The sequence below is a fragment of the Trachinotus anak genome, unplaced genomic scaffold, assembly GCF_046630095.1.
Source record: "Trachinotus anak isolate AG129_WGS33_773 ecotype Australia unplaced genomic scaffold, CSIRO_AGI_Tana_v1 ptg000024l, whole genome shotgun sequence".
NCBI classification, from domain to species: domain Eukaryota; kingdom Metazoa; phylum Chordata; class Actinopteri; order Carangiformes; family Carangidae; genus Trachinotus; species Trachinotus anak.
Window position 1 is genome coordinate 6,380,889 of NW_027273875.1, and position 17,212 is coordinate 6,398,100.

At 38.6% G+C, this 17,212-nt stretch overlaps 1 protein-coding gene across 3 annotated transcripts; it reads right to left on the bottom strand.

Annotated features, from left to right (window-relative positions):
* Window positions 1-211: 211 nt before the first annotated feature.
* Window positions 212-16,036, bottom strand: LOC139607730 (adhesion G-protein coupled receptor G2). 3 transcript variants are annotated; one of them, XM_071460867.1, is made up of 30 exons: window positions 15,819-16,036; window positions 14,316-14,392; window positions 13,500-13,559; window positions 12,051-12,130; window positions 10,715-11,943; window positions 9,631-9,661; window positions 9,508-9,545; window positions 9,293-9,423; window positions 9,113-9,191; window positions 8,889-8,944; window positions 8,070-8,114; window positions 7,905-7,972; window positions 7,753-7,793; window positions 7,617-7,656; window positions 7,318-7,352; window positions 7,084-7,211; window positions 6,813-6,933; window positions 6,395-6,630; window positions 6,097-6,298; window positions 4,924-5,080; window positions 4,355-4,519; window positions 4,056-4,178; window positions 3,885-3,930; window positions 3,684-3,787; window positions 3,421-3,545; window positions 2,769-3,140; window positions 2,365-2,648; window positions 1,619-1,720; window positions 1,292-1,435; window positions 212-892 (listed from the first exon to the last, which is right to left on the bottom strand). In XM_071460867.1, the coding sequence occupies exons 2-30, from the start codon at window positions 14,389-14,391 to the stop codon at window positions 798-800; spliced, it is 4,413 nt and encodes a 1,470-aa protein (XP_071316968.1). In that variant the 5' UTR covers window position 14,392; window positions 15,819-16,036; the 3' UTR covers window positions 212-797. The 3 variants fall into 3 exon arrangements, with proteins under 3 accessions (XP_071316968.1, XP_071316967.1, XP_071316969.1); XM_071460866.1 differs by having other exon boundaries at window positions 15,645-16,036; XM_071460868.1 differs by lacking the exons at window positions 12,051-12,130; window positions 13,500-13,559; window positions 14,316-14,392; window positions 15,819-16,036 and having other exon boundaries at window positions 9,293-9,419; window positions 10,715-10,823.
* Window positions 16,037-17,212: the final 1,176 nt, after the last annotated feature.

Below are 17,212 nucleotides of genomic sequence, written 5' to 3' on the forward strand. Positions count from 1 at the left end.
GAAAACACTTAAATAAATAAAATGATTATTAGTTGCAGCTTTAAAATGACTTGCCTCTTCAGCTGTCGTAGTGAGCTGCTGTGGATCTTTACAGAATGGCAGGTTAATGTGATATTTGCTGCCTAGTTGCTCTAATAAACTGTGCTAACTGTGAGCATTATTCACTTTATTTGACACTTTGTCCCAGTCAACAAACACTGAGGGGCTACTCTTTAGCTCTTCATTTTAATTTTATTTTATATGTTCCACTTGAAACCTAGCAGTTAATATTTGTAACTTGAGGTATTTATTGTCTTGTACTTCATGTTTGTAGCCAATCTGTCTGCCTAATTTCAGTCCATCCAAACGTGAAGCAACCAGTACTTTTGCAGAGAAATCAATTCTACTAACTTTTACTGTGAATCTATTTTTAGAAATGTGGATGTAATATTTACCAACAGAATACAGATGTTTACAAAAACTGAGCTTACTAAGACTACTTAATCAAGATGCTGCTTGAAGGCCACAGTCATTATTCTGTGAAGTTGCCTAACGTCACTGAATCAAACACGTTTGGGACTGGACTGGGACGACTCTGTTGGCCTCTGCTGATAACAGTGCAAAGAAATAAAGACTGGTATGAAGTCAATATATATGAATACAGAAAAGTGTGTAAAAATCAAATGTCATACATAATTTAAGCTTTACATTGCCCATTTAGTCATATAATACATAAATTACTCTCTGTTAGTTTACATTATATACAGTATTTCATAAGCCATTAAATAGTCTGTTCTGTCCTTTTCGGATCAGGGTGCTCATTGGTCTCTGCGTTGCCTGTTGATCTCGTTGAGGATCACATCCATACTAGGTTCTTCGTCAGCTGTGATTGCTCTATCATCAAATGGGCTACCTGTAACACAACAGCACTACTGTCATTATGTCTAATAGATACAATTTGGGGCAAACTATATAATAACCTAATGTACACCTGCAGGACAGATGTCTAGTGAAAAAATGATGGGAAAAAAACTTTAAAAAGCAAACAATATACAATTTTTATTATATATATATATATATATATATATATATATATATATGATAATATAATAATGTAGTATCATTGGATTTTTATCTTCTAATATTGCAGTTTTAAGCTCGTGAGCAGCCATCATTCATGAGACCAAGCACATGTAACACAAGGTAACAGTGGATGTATTCAAAGAGCAGCAGCATTAAATAAAACTTGTTTTTACATAGTCGGGCTAGTAGAATAAAGCTCTACTACTAAGACCAAAGCTTCTCCACTTACCAATGCCATTACTCTGTTCTGAGGAGTCACTGACAAGAAAAGTAGTGGAGCTAGATGAGTTGTTCGACTTTGAGGAATTAAGAGATGTTAGTCTGCTCATTGATGACCTCTTCACAGTTTTCTGTGTTGCAGTGCGACTCCAGTCTGTGAAAAGAGATCCCAGGAGATAAAGGTGAAACGTAACATAATCATCCAGACACTATCATAATGAATCTAATGGCCTTGGATCTTCTAATTTGAAGGAACAATATACTCAGAAACCAGAGGCAGCACAGGCATGTTGACAATGTAAAGGTTAGACTAGTCGGACTGGTAGAGCTGTCTAACCTGAGTTTTCTGCCAGTCTCATTCTGCCACAGCACAGGTAGGTCCTCCATTGTCTTCTCACGTTTTCCTTTACCGCACAGTGGAACACAAATATAAAGAAACCTAAAAAAAAAAACCCCACAGAAACAGTACTTTTTAAATACCACATCAAAGCTTTCACAGTGCAGGTTACAATGTCATCAGGTTGGATATACAGGTACAGGACATAGACCTGGACATGAAAAAAGACTTGAAATTAAGACTGAAATTAAGAGTTTGTCTGCTGCCTGTGTACTGCATGCACAGTCTGAGTTTGTCATATTAGATCATTTCACAGTTGTCTGTTAGGTGACTTAATTTTTTTTATTTTTTTACTATAAACCATCAAAGCCATAGTAACATAGTAACATAGCATAGTAACGATATAAAGAACTAGAGTAGATTATAGCTATTCTCCAGCATACCCTAAATCTGGGTAAATAACCCAATACTAATATGAAAAACAAGTATGACACATCTAAACAACTCTTCTTTTTGGTGGTTTTCATATTCATGAGTCCCAGGTAAAGTCAGTACTACAGTATATTGATGCGAACATTTTTTACCCAGAGATTTTAATATGCACAAATAAAACATCCAACACTTAAATGTTCCTCTTATTACTGTGGAGCCCCTATGATTACAAAAATGCTTTCATGACTTCATCCAGATTTTATTGGACCCACTATTATGTGACCACCATTCGGACCTAAAATGAGTGAACTGACCTTGCAAGGAGTTAAAGATGGCAAAGAGGTACATGAATGGCAGGTTAACGGGTCCCCAGGCAAAAAATGCAAAGCCCCAAGTGAGGCCCAGGAGGATGGTTATCCCCGTCACACTGCGTACATCCTGCAGTGTGGTGCGGTGCTGCACATTGTGAGGGTTCTGCCTCTTTAACCGACACAGCTGGACCAGCACCACAATGAACATGATGAAGTTGAAGAGAAAAATGACGCAGAAATAGGCCACCACAGCCACGTAGAAGGCAATGTCATTTTTCAGCCAGCAGCTGTGGGAGAGGACAAGAATGGGAGCAAATAAGAGGGTTAGGTTTTTGTTTTTTGTATTTTTAATTTGTGTAGAATAATATGCATGTAACTGCAAAATAAAGTGTCTAAGAAAAACTCACAAGTCATCACTAGTGCCATCAGTAAACCTTCCATAGGAGACAAGACCATAGTTATCCTTGTCAATCGCAATGACTATGATGACCACAATCATTGGGATGCCCCAGCCAACCAGTGAGAACTTCAGCATGTATCGTGATACGTAGTTGTTGAAGACTTTCACGAGGGCCAGGTACATGTGAACGGCCTCAAGTCCCATCCAGGTGAAGACAACCAGCAGGAAGTAATGAAGGAACCAGGCAGTGGAGATGCAGAGGCCCACAGCTTCCGGGTAGAGCGCCAACCAAGCATCCACCAGGAAGACCAGGTTAAGCAGCAGCAGAGCCACGCACAAGTGGATCAGGATTTTGGATGGAATGTCCTTACGCAACTTCCTGGAGGGTTCAAATGGTTTGTAAACAACGTGAAACATCTCAGTGGACCTTCTCAGTGAACAATGCCTATTTCATAAAAAGTGCATTGAAAAAATATCTGCACTCATTTAAAACCATAAATGAGTTTTACAACACACCATAGCTTTATCAAATATAACCAGAAACAAAGGTATTTCAACTTTGGTGGCCTAGTGGTAGAATCACAAAAAGACACTTCACTTCAATGGCGATTATCAAGTGTTGGATATGCGTAATTTATCTTATGGCAATAAATACTCACCCAAAGGCCAGGTAGGTGAGGAGGGTGATAGACAGAAAGATGGCAGAAATTCCACAGCCAATATATGTGATAAAGGTAAGGATGGTAGCCTGGACACGACTGGTTACAGGCTGTCTGGAGAGGTCCTGTAAGAACAAGCAGAGGAAAAAAACACAGAAGTTACAGCAGAGTGGAAGTGGTTAGAATTAGGATTCAAAATATAATTGGATTAATTATCCACAAACATAAAGATGAGAGCATGAGAAAACATCTCATCTTCTTACCAGCAGGATAGCAAAACTGGTCAGATGGTTGCAGCCACAAACTGTTTCATTGTCTGTGCTGTTTTGGACAGAACAGCCATTAGGATTCCAGCCACCTGACTCATCTGTCAGTAGAAAACACAGACATACAGCATATTTTCATCTTTGTCTCATCTGATCGACATTGTTAATAAAGGAAAAAACACAAAAACAAAAACTTACTATTTAATGTAAAGTCCCAGTAGACACATGTAGTCACAAAATTAGCCTGTAATTTGGGAAAAGGCACAAGAGCTTGTATCAGTGACATTCTCTAATTGGACTTAATTGGACATCATGCTTTTTGTTGTTGTTTCTGTTGAAAGGAGTGACAGAGTTTGAAACCTGACTCACTGGAATGGGCTCTGTGTTCCTCAAGCGAATTACAACATCGTCCGTCAGTCCTGTGATTGACAGGTTGGCCACACTCGCTCCCAGGATCCCACTATTAAGTCTGCGTTGTCCCATGGATCTGTCCTGCATGGTCATTTAGAGACGACACAAGTTATCAGAACACAGTGCTTCGGTATGTAATTTAAAGTGTAGCCCATCACTTAATCCTGAATCAGCAATATGAAATTAAAAACACAGTAACAAATTTCTGTATCATGATTAAAATGTTATTAATTAAAATGTTGGTTAAATGTATGGACCTGGAACACTGTGCTCTTCTGGTAGAAATTGAACTGGACTCGGGAGGCCAGCTGCTGTTCCTCTGAGGTTAAGTCCTGTGTGAGAGAGGGGGGCAGCCGAATGGAGCCCTGAGGGATGGAGGAGTCTGCTCTCACACTCCTTCTCAGTCTGGGATCCCCACGGACCTGCGTGGATGGACATAGAGACCAACACCACCGCAGACTTTTAATAGCTGCTTTGTCTACTTTCTAATAATTCTGTAGTTTAATCCAGTGTTTCCCAACCTAGAGTTCGGGCCCCTCAAAAGGCTCATAAGAAATCTCTGAAATATAGTTGAGTAAAAGTATAGAATAGTAAATGGAAATACTCAGGTAAAGTACAAGTACCTTAAAACTGTTCTTAAGTATAGTACTTGAGTAAATGCACTTTCCACCCCTGTTAAGCATGTAGCATTTGATCTCAACGTGAAACTTAATTTCATTTATCTCTATTGTTAACTCTTCCAAACCTTGTATATACAACTCCAGAAAACCAGCATCTGCTGTGAAATAGCTGGTAAACATTATAGACTGAAACACTCAAGCCATACCTGTACATTAGTGGGGTCTGAGATAGAGAAGAACGTTTCCTGGAAGTTACTGCCATCTACTGGTTTCACAGACAAAGCCACAGCCGGGGACAAGAGGGTCTCAGCCTGTTCTTCAAGGACCAGCTTTACCCCCACTGTGTCAACAATCTTTATAATCCTGATGAAATGGAAATGAATTGGTAACGTGCACAATATAAATATTTCTAATATTCACTGAGCCTCTTCAGTCACACTGCTGGTTCCCAACCCCTGGGCTACAGAGCACTTTGTGGCCACACTTGTGCTATGATCTGGTAAAAAAAAAAAAAAAAAGCTGCATATTTTTGTGATAAAGTAGGTTATTAATTCACAAAAAAAGATAATCATCATAAAATCTCTGCATTAAGCACTACATAAAACTCATGTGAACATGTGAACTCACACACACACTAATGGCAGTCTGAATATATATTTCAATTTTGGGTTGTGGAGAACATTTACACTCCAATTAAGATAAGATAAGATAAGATAAGATAAGATAAGATAAGATAAGATAAGATAAGATAAGATAAGATAAGATAAGATCGCCTTTATTAGTCCCACAGTGGGGAAATTCACAGTGTTACAGCAGCAAAGTGGCAGTGCAGAGAAGAGGAAAGCTGCAGAAACTGCAATAACAAATATTTAGAACGATAAATAATAACAATATAATAATGTACTAAATATATAGATACAAAAAATTACATTTTTACAACAACAGTAGCTAATGCATGAGGTTGTTACGGTGGTGAGTTGTCCATTTCTGGTGTGTGTGTGGTTACTGAGCACAGTGTTTGTTGTAAAGTCTGACAGCAGCTGGAAGGAAAGACTTGCGGTATCTCTCCTTCACACACCGTGGTTGCAGCAGCCTGTCACTGAAGGAGCTGCTCAGTGCTGCCAGAGTGTCCTGCATGTGGTGGGAGGTGTTCTCCAACAGGCATGATAGCTTCGCCACCATTCTCCTGTCGCCCACTACCTCCACTGAGTGCAAGGGGCATCCAAGGGGCATTATGTTTATGTTATTATCATTATGTTACAGCTATTATGTTTCCCCTGTTTGGAAACATTCAATAAGAAAGCGGTGCCAAAAAAGATCGGGAACCTCTGAGATAACAGTACACACTATGTTTGAACATCAAATAAATAATATGTAACCTGTCGGATGAGTCGGCCAGCGTCTCAGCAGACGCACCCAGCAGATTACTGACAATGTGGATGGAGGTGTTTCCTAGAGCCAGGCTGACGGTCGGGCCTGACAATAGATCCTCCAGCTGAGACACCAGCTGATCCACCTGGCTGGAGTTCAGTGCGGACACGTCTCTGGTCAGCTCAAGGAGAGCGTTGGCTTGGCTTTCAGCTGCAAGCAACAGAATGTAAAAGGGATACTGTAATGATGCTATAATGATGGAAATGGTGGAACAGAGGTGCCCACAGGGCTGAAGTGATAACAAACCTGCTTCAGTGGTTGTTGGGGTGTTGAGTGTTGCTGTTACTGTGACATTAGCAGCAGTGGTGGTGGTGGTGGTGGCATTGAGGGGCTCAGCTGTTGTGTTCAGTGGGGGTGAAGTTACATTTACAGGCGTGGTAGTGGTGTTTGGTTGTATGGTTGTCACATTTGGGCTGGGTGTCGTGAATGGCATCTGAACACATTGCTCTGCCAGCTTTGCAACCACATTTTGTCCATTTTGACTATAAAGGAAAAAGGACAAATTAACATCTTGGGGAGAAAATATTTGTAGGAATATTACATCAGGTGGTACATTTCAATCTACTACAATAAAAACAGGCCTGAAATAAGTTACTGTCACTGAGTTTGCAACGATGGAGTTAAGTTAGCGCAGAAGATAGGATGGTAAGAAAATCATACACACCAGGTGAGGATGTTAGATGCTTCGATTGCCATACAAAACATAGACGAGTTGAGGTTCATTTGAACCCATGTGAACTCGTATGTCTGAAGATTGTCACTGACCTCTGAATTTCCACATATTGCTGTGTGACATTTCAGATAAAACACAAATGAGAAGCTTTTCAAGACACAGCTACACAAATTAATTGATAATTGGATTTATTTATCCATTTATTTTTGACAGTATGAACTGACATTGACTTGACTTGTTTCCCCGTGGTTAATATACACACCTGCTCGAGTCACCAGTCCATCAAAACTGATCTGTGTATTAGACTGAAACACTTTCATCACAGCTGCCGACACATTGCAGATAGGAACCTCATGGGCAAAGCTTAAAATCACTCTGCAGCTTTCAAGACTAGAATTAGAGAATCAGAGGTGCACAAATTTCACTCACTGATAAAAATGTTTCACATATATCAGTGAGCAGAAATGTTGTGTTGTGTGTTAATATGATTACTCACTTTGTTGCTGTGTTTTCACAGGACACATGAGCATCCTGAGTAGAAATTTCCATTTTAGTCAAACTATCTTAAGTGATTATGTTCAAGTAACACATTAAAATATGTATGACTAAGTTATGTTTTGTGTACTCTTTATACAAAATGCACTTGTGTGCAATAAAAGATGAGAAACGGCCTCACAAATTGTGACAAAAGGAGAAATAGTGAACAAGTGTCATAAAGTTGCACTTGCACTTATTTTTGGATCATATGGACTAAATGGCTTGTTTAGGCAGCATTATGCTTTTGTGGCTGCTTACCTTGTATTCTGATGCAATGATGGGCAATGGACACGGAGAACTGCAAAGGAACATTACAAAGATTGTGAACTGTTTCTAATTTAAATTGTAGCCTATTTATTTGATTTGTATATGCTTCAAGAATGGCAAAACTCACTCTATCCTTAGAGAGCAAGGCGACGTTTTCAGTTTAGAAATCTATAGAGATTCAAGATATTATATGATGCTACAGGAATTAATTGATGCACAGTGAAAGAAATACTACAGCATAAATGCGTATGCATGTTCTTTGTGTGCACAAGAACTTACCAAGGAGGAGACATACGAAAAGTTAATCTTGGGATCTTGTATTGACAATTGAAAAGTGTAGTATGCATCTACAAACAAAGATGGAAAAGTAGCTTATCAAAGGTTTTCAGACTATATTGATCAAGATAATAATCTGGTGGTTTTGCTTGCTGATAAAACACTAACCAGTTCTACTGCAGTAAGAAGAGCAGTTGCACTTGTTGTTCAGATCTGAAACAAAGTCAAATCATTTCAATTTATTGTCAGTGTGAACAGAGCCACGGCAAAATAAGGTTTTATATTAAAAACTTTGTCTTCATTTCAAGTTCTTCATGGAACATTTAATCCGTTTTATTTTATCATATATTTTGCATTTTGCATTATTTTAAATTAAAATGTTTTTGTAATTTCAAAGAAAATTCAAAATAAAATGCGAGTGCTAGTTAGAGCCTGGGTAGCTGTTTCTCTCAGTTTCTAGTCTTCAAGTCTTTATGCTAAATAGCTGATAACTGTAGCTTCATATTCACTGTACAGACAAGTATATTTCCCAAAATGATGCACTATTTCTTTGAAACCTTGGAATAATACTGTAGCCTCACAACTGTTTTTATAATTAAGTATCCAATTTCAAGAGGCAGTTCCTTAGATTTCAGGTTCGGTCACAGTTTGGACATTTACTATAATGTACTGTATAAATGCCTAATGTTTCAGTGAGAATACAGTCTCCAATGGGCAATGTGTGGCCTCAAGCTAATGTGTTTTGGACAATTAGATGGACATGCTTTATCTGTAAGAAATAGGTCAAACGTGTTAAGTCTTCTAAGGGATTTTGGATTATTGTGTGTAGATCAGTGACAGAAATCCAAATTTGGTCAATTTTCAGGCTCACATTCAGGCTCAAACACATTAACATGTAGTTATAAAAAAGAAGAAGAAGAAGAATTAAACAGTTGAATACTTTCTTTACTTTGTATAGTTTGAAGATGTAAAAAGTTTAGCGCTCACCTGGACAGTTCGTTGAGTTGCTTCCACCTTCCACATATGCAACTCCAGACTCTTCACTGTGGAAAGATAACCACATTCAATAAAAATATTGCATGTAGCACCCAACAACCTTAAAAAAGTGTAAAGGCGTTGCTGGGACCTTGTCTTGTTGTTAATTTAATAAATAAGTTGGGAAGTTAAAAAGGGGAGGAAAACACAAGCATCATAAATACCAAATGTCTTACCATAATGCACCGGCTGGACCTGTATAAATACAGCTATTTATCGCTTCTGGATTGCTATGGCACTCACTTTCTAGGGGACCTGTTCAACAACACAGACGGTTAATTGCATTATGGGAACTTGTTAGGTAGCTAATTGTATATTTTTACAATTAATAATTAATAATTGTATTCAGCACTCACCTGTTATATCTGCTCTTTTACCCACCACATGGATGTCACGGGAAGTTTTACTGGCTGCACAAAGAGTACGGAGGATACAACATGGAGGTACTTTCTGCTTCAACTGCAGCACCACAGAGCAATTTGTCTGTCTAAGGTATAAAGTCAGCGTTAGCAACAAATAAATGCTTTACACTCATTTCAGTATTTAAAAAAAGTGTGTGCTATCTACTTACATTATTGCAATCTTCTTGGCGCATGAAACATGAAGTCCCTGTTAAAACATTAATCTGTCTTGATTCACATGATCCTTGTTTTCATACACTGTAACCCACAAGTACATTTAAATGTTAACTTACTAGATATAGGCCTGTCGTTCCATTGAGCCCGCTGAAAAATAAATTGAGATGTTCATGAATAACAATACTGATTTAAAGAAAGCCTACGGTATGTCACTTTTGAAAGAACAGATCTCACAATTTTTCCTCTTGCAAATAGAAAGTTGAACTCACAAGCAATAAAACACACTCTTGCTTAACTTAATACACCCAGAGATTTTCTTGCTGCAGCTTTACTTGGTCTGATATTACCAGGAGCTAATGGCTAATGTTACAAACTTAAAAGAGCTCTTTGTAAGTTTTGCTATGGCTACATAGCCAACATTAACAGCTGTTTACTTACCCGTCTTATCAAGAGCCTGAGCCATCATTGTATTTACATTTGTGGACACTACAGTGACTCGGTATCAGAAAGTGACAAGTAGCTTCAGTAGAAGAGAAGTGTTAGAAATGGGAGCAAAACAAGAGGGTTGCTCTCCACTACTGGAGACCGCTCTTAGTGAATAAAGGAATTAAGTTTTCTCGGTGAACTTGCAATATTTCTTCTAGACTAGTAATAGCAAAACTTACAAATAGCTGCTTTAAGCCAGATATGGCTATATATCTGTGTAATAATGTGAGTCATGTCACTGACTTATATCTTCTCTTCTCATGCTGCTGATACTCTACATTCTTGTGTGTCTCAGGAAAATATTTAAATGGTTTTATGATAAATGTAAAACAAGAATATTGTGTCTCAAAAGGATCTTGGGAAATGCAGGAAATTTCAATGCACCATCATCTTGTAATTGCAACTTGTGGCTACTATGGTCGCTGTTCAGGAAAACACTGTCATCTTTTTAGCCTCATAAATCTAACGAATCACAAGAGGTAAAATGTAGTCGATCCTACAGTATGGACTTGTAATAAAGAGTTCACTATGACAACAGCACAACTAAAATGACAGTACAAAGCAGAAGATGCCGCAGAGATATTTCTGCTCAATACTCTCTCCTCCTATCCACAGGATAGCTGTGGGTTGCTTTGAAAATTTTAGGAACTTTACAACCTCATTCATTCATTCATTCATTCATTCATTTTTTAAAATACATTTTTACAGTCATACCTGGTTTGTGTCACACTGTCGCCAGTTTCACGAGCTACACGCTGTTTGTTTAACTGATTGGGATTTAGACTATTTGATGATCTGGCCTGCCTTTCATCATCAGTGCCAGCGTCAGGTAAAGTGGCTGTCAGCAGAGCTGTTGTTGTGGGTTGATCTGTTGGTGCTGTAGTTGTTAACGTTGTAGGCGGTGGTGGTGTAGCTGTAGTTGTGCTGCTCCTTGTTAATGGTGTTGTTGGTGGTGGTGGTGTAGCTGTAGTTGTGCTGCTCCTTGTTAATGTTGTTGTTGTTGCTGGTGGTGGTGGTGGTGGTGTAGCTGTAGTTGTGCTGCTCCTTGTTAATGGTGTTGTTGGTGGTGGTGGTATAGCTGTAGTTGTGCTGCTCCTTGTTAATGTTGTTGTTGTTGTTGTTGGTGGTGGTGGTGATGTAGCTGTAGTTGTTCTGCTCCTTGTTAATGTTGTTGGTGGTGGTGGTGTAGCTGTTGTTGTGCTGCTCCTTGTTAATGTTGTTGTTGTTGTTGTTGGGGGTGGTGGTGTAGCTGTAGTTGTGCTGCTCCTCGTTAATGTTGTTGGTGGTGGTGGTGTAGCTGTTGTTGTGCTGTTCCTTGTTAATGTTGTTGTTGTTGGTGGTGGTGGTGGTGTAGATGTAGTTGTGCCGTTCCTTTGTAAAGTTGTTTGTGTTGTTGCTGTAGTTGTGCTGTTCCTTTGTAATGTTGTTGGTGTTGTCGCTGTAGTTGTGCCGTTCCTTTGTAAAGTTGTTGGTGTTGTCGCTGTAGTTGTGCCGTTCCTTTGTAACGTTGTTGGTGTTGTCGCTGTAGTTGTGCTGTTCCTTTGTAAAGTTGTTGGTGTTGTCGCTGTAGTTGTGCTGTTCCTTTGTAACGTTGTTGGTGTTGTCGCTGTAGTTGTGCTGTTCCTTTGTAAAGTTGTTGGTGTTGTCGCTGTAGTTGTGCTGTTCCTTTGTAACGTTGTTGGTGTTGTCGCTGTAGTTGTGTTGTTGCTATTTAATGTTGTTGATGTTGCAGCTGTAGTTGTGCTATTGCTTTGGAATGTTGTTGTGGCGTTGATTGTTAGCGTTGTTGATATTGTTGCTGTAGTTGTGTCACTGATATTTAAAGTTGTCGCTGCTGTCGTCATGAGTGTTGTCTGGTTTGAAGTGCTTGCAGATGTCGTTTGTGGAGAGGTAGTTGTTGAAGAAACACAGTTCTCGAGCTTGTTTTGAAACACTTGGACAAGCTGAAAAGAGCAGAGACAGAAGATGCTCATTATATTTAATTACAGGCTACACACATTATAAATCCAGTACTTTAATAAGCAACTTGTCTAACCATTTCCCAACATACCCAGTCATTAATCTCTGCCTCGGTCTCGACCTCTCTCGGTCCAGTGACATCCACAGCAATGTCGAGGAAGTAGTATACGACTGTAAGAAGGAAGGACAAAACATAAGGGGGAGACAGATTTTTTTTTTTTATGGTCAAGATCAATGCAGCAGAGGCTGAGATGTTCTTGACTCCAAAAATTATAGGGTCCTTTGTTGCTCATAATGCGACCAACAGGAACATTTTTAGACTGTGTGTGTCTGGTAAACAAGAGGCAAACCTTCTGTTGTAAATTTGTAATCTTTAAATCCTGGTTGAAATAACCCAGACGACATAACCCACATCCACATCCCAGAACCACCAAAGACATTATACAACTGTTTTAAGGTTTCAGGTTTCAGGTTGCTGTTGGGCACATATGGTGTCAGTAGATCAGAGATGTACTTAGATGCAAGTCGGGCCATAAAAGTCATAAATAAAATCTTAAAAAATCAATTCTAAAATTTACCAGACACCAATGAAGACATGATTTAATGGGAGTAATGTCTGTGAGTGTGATTGCTGTATTTTGGATGAGCTGTAATTTATGTAGACTCTGTTGTCTCAGACATGTACAGAGAGAGTTACAGTTGTAACTCTAGGAAAGGATCTCTTCATATAATAATATATAATATCTTTCTGCCTCTGTATTTTTACTTTGATAGTTTAGCACATTTTGCTAGAAACATTAGTGAATGCAGGATTTTGAAGTGGTAGCAGCAGCACTACTTTTATCTAGTAGTAGTAGTAAAACATTTTGGAAAGTACATTTGTTTGCTTTCTTGCTGAGAGTTTGATACAAAGATCCATAACACTTTCTCTCTTTTACGACAAGTATGATGCTGCAGCCAGCAACCGGTTAGCTTAGCTTAGCATAAATGCTGAGGGCTAGGAGAAACTGTCCAACTACTTTTTCTTCAGATTAAACAAACAAGATGCAGGTGCTCTGAGGCAGATTTCACTGCCTTTGGACAAAGCCAGGTCAGCTGTTTCCCTCTGCCTCTATGCTAAGCTAAGCTAAGCTAACACACTACTGGCTGTAGCTATATATTTAACATAAATGAGTAAAAGTGTTATCGATGTTGTCATCTATCCTCTAGGCAAGGAAGCAAACATGCATATTATCCAAAACGTCAAACTGTCCCTTGACCTGATAACTTCCCTGTCACTGTTCCACGGAGACCGACAGTGATGACTATTATGTCACATATTTTGCATCCAGTCATTAGTCCTCATAGGTTTCTGAGATCAGAACGGCTGAGAGAGGTTTGGATTGAACAGACTGGACAGATGGAGGACACCAGTGTGAGGATGAAAGGAAATATTATGAATTGCTGTTGCAGTTTGTCAGAGGCTCAAATGGACATTTGGCCTTCTTTTGATTGCAGATGTTTCAAATGGTGTGTCAGTAAAAGGGCTGATTCTGTTTACCTGAAGTCTGTGCTGTTGTAGGAAGGGGGGCAGCAGAGGTCTCATTACAGGAACCCTGACCTGATGGGAGAAATAACTGTCATCAGTCTGCACAGAACAAATGACAAAAATTACATTCAAACTTCAACTTCATTATCTCAGTTCCATGGTGATTAATGTGACCCACAGCTGTAACACTGGATGTTAGACATGGGATATCATGATAATGTTTTTGTGCACTGTTTTAGATCAGATTCAGTGTACACATTCACATTTCTTAATCTTTTATTTCAATCCCATGTGGGTCTGATTAATATGTATATATGGTTTGTGCAAGACTTTAAAGACAGGTACTGAACATTAATATTTGATAATAATTAATGATAAATAAAGAAATAAAGAAATAAAACAGAACTACAAAATATATGAATGCATTTATAAAATGAATAAATAATCCAAGAACATAGGATATGTGACAGTTGTGCAGAGTTGTTGAGATACACTCTAATTTTCTTAGGTTGTTCCTTTTCCACCTTCTCCGAGAAAGAAACTACAGCATTGTGAAGTTTTGTATGATTGGGAAACAAACTAGACCAACGGGTTACGGTATAAATTAGAAAGGAATTTAACTCTGTGTGTGTGTGTGTGTTAAATGACTGAATGACTCACATGTCAGACATGTCAGACACTGCAGTTTAAAAATAGAGGTGCAGAGTAGTTGGTCCAGATAAGGTCACCAGCTGACAGACGCCTCTGCTCCATTGTCTGCAGACAGACAACTTTTTTTTTTTTTTTTTTTTTTTTAGTTTAGCTCTCATACCAGATGTAAGAACATACCTGCCAGTAGGATGACCAGTAGCATCTGAAACCAACGTAGACCAATGTGTCTGACATGGGAGCCTGGCTTCTTCATTCTGTAACATAACAAATAAAATTCTTTAAACCCTTTTTGTATTGGATTGCCCTGTATGATATGAAACGTGTCTGGCTAGGCTTCATTGTAGTGGCATTTGGCTCTTTTTACACCTATTGTTGTAGAAGAAAGGGATCAGAATGAGTCATATGAAAGACTTGAGGAACACCTCTACCCATCACACCCACGATAATGAATGCTGAAGGTCTTTCCCGTCATTAGGTGTTTAAGTGTTTGACTTCTGTTCTGGTCATTAACCATATCTTGCGTTCCGCAGAAATGAATAATGCCAGATCAAACACTTGAATGTGTTAAGTAAAGCTCAGAGTTAAATCAGAGCACAAAACAACAGAACAAACACATTACCTTTATCACAGCCTTTGGGAACTGCAAATAATAATATATAGAGTAGTACAGGCTGTACTCTGTACACAATCATATGGGTTTTCATGAGCAAATGGTGAATGTTTGTTTGGGCCAGAGCTTTTCAGAGGTGTCTGCATCTGTTTTGAAGCTGTGCTGTTATATGGCAACACATTAAAAAGTACTGGTGGAACCAGAAGAGTTGAATTTATAACTCTCAAAACTTTGCTACCTGGTTTTATATTTTAGATATACATGTTTATTCAAAAAATCTGGATGGATGGATGGATCAATTTAATCAATTAAAAAAACCATCTGTCCACTTGATATTATGAGATGTGGTGGCACAGAACAGCAGTATAAGTAAGGAACAGGTATTGCTGGGCTTTAGGAGTCACCTCGTTGTTAAAGGGAAAGAAGAATAGAGTGAATAAAAGGGGGAAATGTTTGCAAACAGCTAATCAAACAACAGCTGAAGTCAACTCCAGGTTAAGAACAAGTTATGTGTGACTGAGGAGAGGAAAAGTGTTGTTTTTCTCGACAAATCCAGATGTCATGTTTCAGAATATAGATGTAGAGAGACGGATAAAGTCATAATTATCTGGTGCACCCTTATGTCATTAGAAATATTATCAGTAACTTGTGTTAACATTTGACAAATCAAATCAGACAGTAACAAAAACATGTAAAAAGATATTTTAAAAGTGATTTGAAACTAGATTAGAAGTTATATAACCTTGTATAAAGGAATTGATTAAGATATATCTATGTATCTAAATAAACTAACTTGGTAAATAATCCTGAATCTAATCAGAGCTGGCTGTGATTTTTGAGGTGAGCTGTTCATCCAAATCAAGACAAAGGAGACACATCAATACCGCCACCTTTACCTGACAGAGGGGGCAAACATGTGCCGGTGTGAAGATCCCCCACAACAAATGTCTGGATCTTTCATGACTTTATCTTTCACGAAGCAAAACTTCCCATGGGTAAAATCCAAACTTGAAAACGAAGTCAAACTACAAACATTAAATGAACATTTCCTTCTCTTAATAGACACAAACCTGACTATTGTTGCTGGCAGGCTGGCGTGTAAGTTCACTGTGACTTTCTCATGCAGGATCAATAGCTGACATGTGGCACGCCCCTGAAACGTCAGCCTGAACAGGTGGACGTCACATATCCACTTTAGCTTGAGAAAGTCTTTCTCAGTAGTTTTTCACTTCCTGAACAGAAAATGACTTGATTTTACACTAGATCAGAAAAGACCTATGGTGCTCTACTGTTATGAAATATGAGCGTACACTAGGTTTTTTGGAGTGAAGAGATTATTGTTTTTCTATGTATGTTTGTCTGTAAAGGTACGCCTCAGGGTGTGTCCTAACCCTTAGTTCTCACTGATAGACATGACAGTAAACAAGAGTTTCCAGGGTAACACTGCAGAGTTTAAAAAAAAGGAAAGAGGAGGCCTGGTATTCAGACATTTGCTATGCATCAGAAGAAGTCACGCACCAGTAGCTTTATACAGTGTCTCTGTCATGTTATGCACCTGCTTTTCAGGACTATGAATGCACCTCACCTGTTCTTCTGGAAGATTGAAGCTGATAACTGGCTAAGAGCTTGAAAATGTTACAATAATAAAGCATATCAAAGTCCAACCTATTTTAGGATAAAAACAAAACAGGTTTGTGTCAAAAATAGGAAACACCAGCCATCTGGTCAGAGCTCAGACACAAACAATAAAGAGCTCGATTAAAAGACAAAACAAACTACAGTGAGAGGGATCTAGAGTTTCATCCATTACAACTTGGGAACTGTGTTTTTATGCATGCAGGAATTTGAGACCATCTATAAACTTTACAAGTATAACTTATTGTATAATTGCACCAAATATATGTGATGATTGGAGTTTCCTGTAAATAAGATGAAGTTGGAAACAGAATAATTAAAGGTGTAGTTCTCTATCTGTACGCCAGAGGGAGTCCAGAGGATTAAAAATACAAAGCCAGGTTTTCATTCCAGCAGAGGGTTGGGACACAAAAGTGATGGCAGGGCAGATAAAAATAGTTTCTTTGAATATCAACAGACTTTGAAGTGCCTTCTCCGATCTGTTTGAAATGAGATGTGATAAACTGACAGTCCTTATCTGTTTAAAGCCTTTCCAGAGAACAGATCAGTTTTTCGAGTCGCACCCTATATTTGTTTGGATCTGGAAATATGCAGGTGTCTGCAGACATTGTTACTGGTGCCAATATGATTTGAGTTGTCTGTGTATTTTGTGAAAGACTGCACAAAAACTGGAGTGTAAAAACAACAATCCTCTCATCAGGCAACAAGCAGAGACTCACTGTGCACTGAGAGAAAAAGTTCCAACACGGAGCTCCTGGTGAAACCACCACTTGTCTTTTTAACTCTAGATTTTGTGCGGATTAAACAAGATTTAAGATTTGTCATATTG

Coding starts and splice junctions, on each gene's coding strand:
- LOC139607730 (XM_071460866.1), bottom strand. CDS start 15,709: ATGAAAGATCCAGACATTTGTTGTGGGGGATCTTCACACCGGCACATG. Junction 13,560..14,315: donor ACTGGTCATCCTACTGGCAG/GTATGTTCTTAC, acceptor TTCTCCCATCAG/GTCAGGGTTCCTGTAATGAG. Junction 6,299..6,394: donor CCCAACAACCACTGAAGCAG/GTTTGTTATCAC, acceptor TGTTGCTTGCAG/CTGAAAGCCAAGCCAACGCT.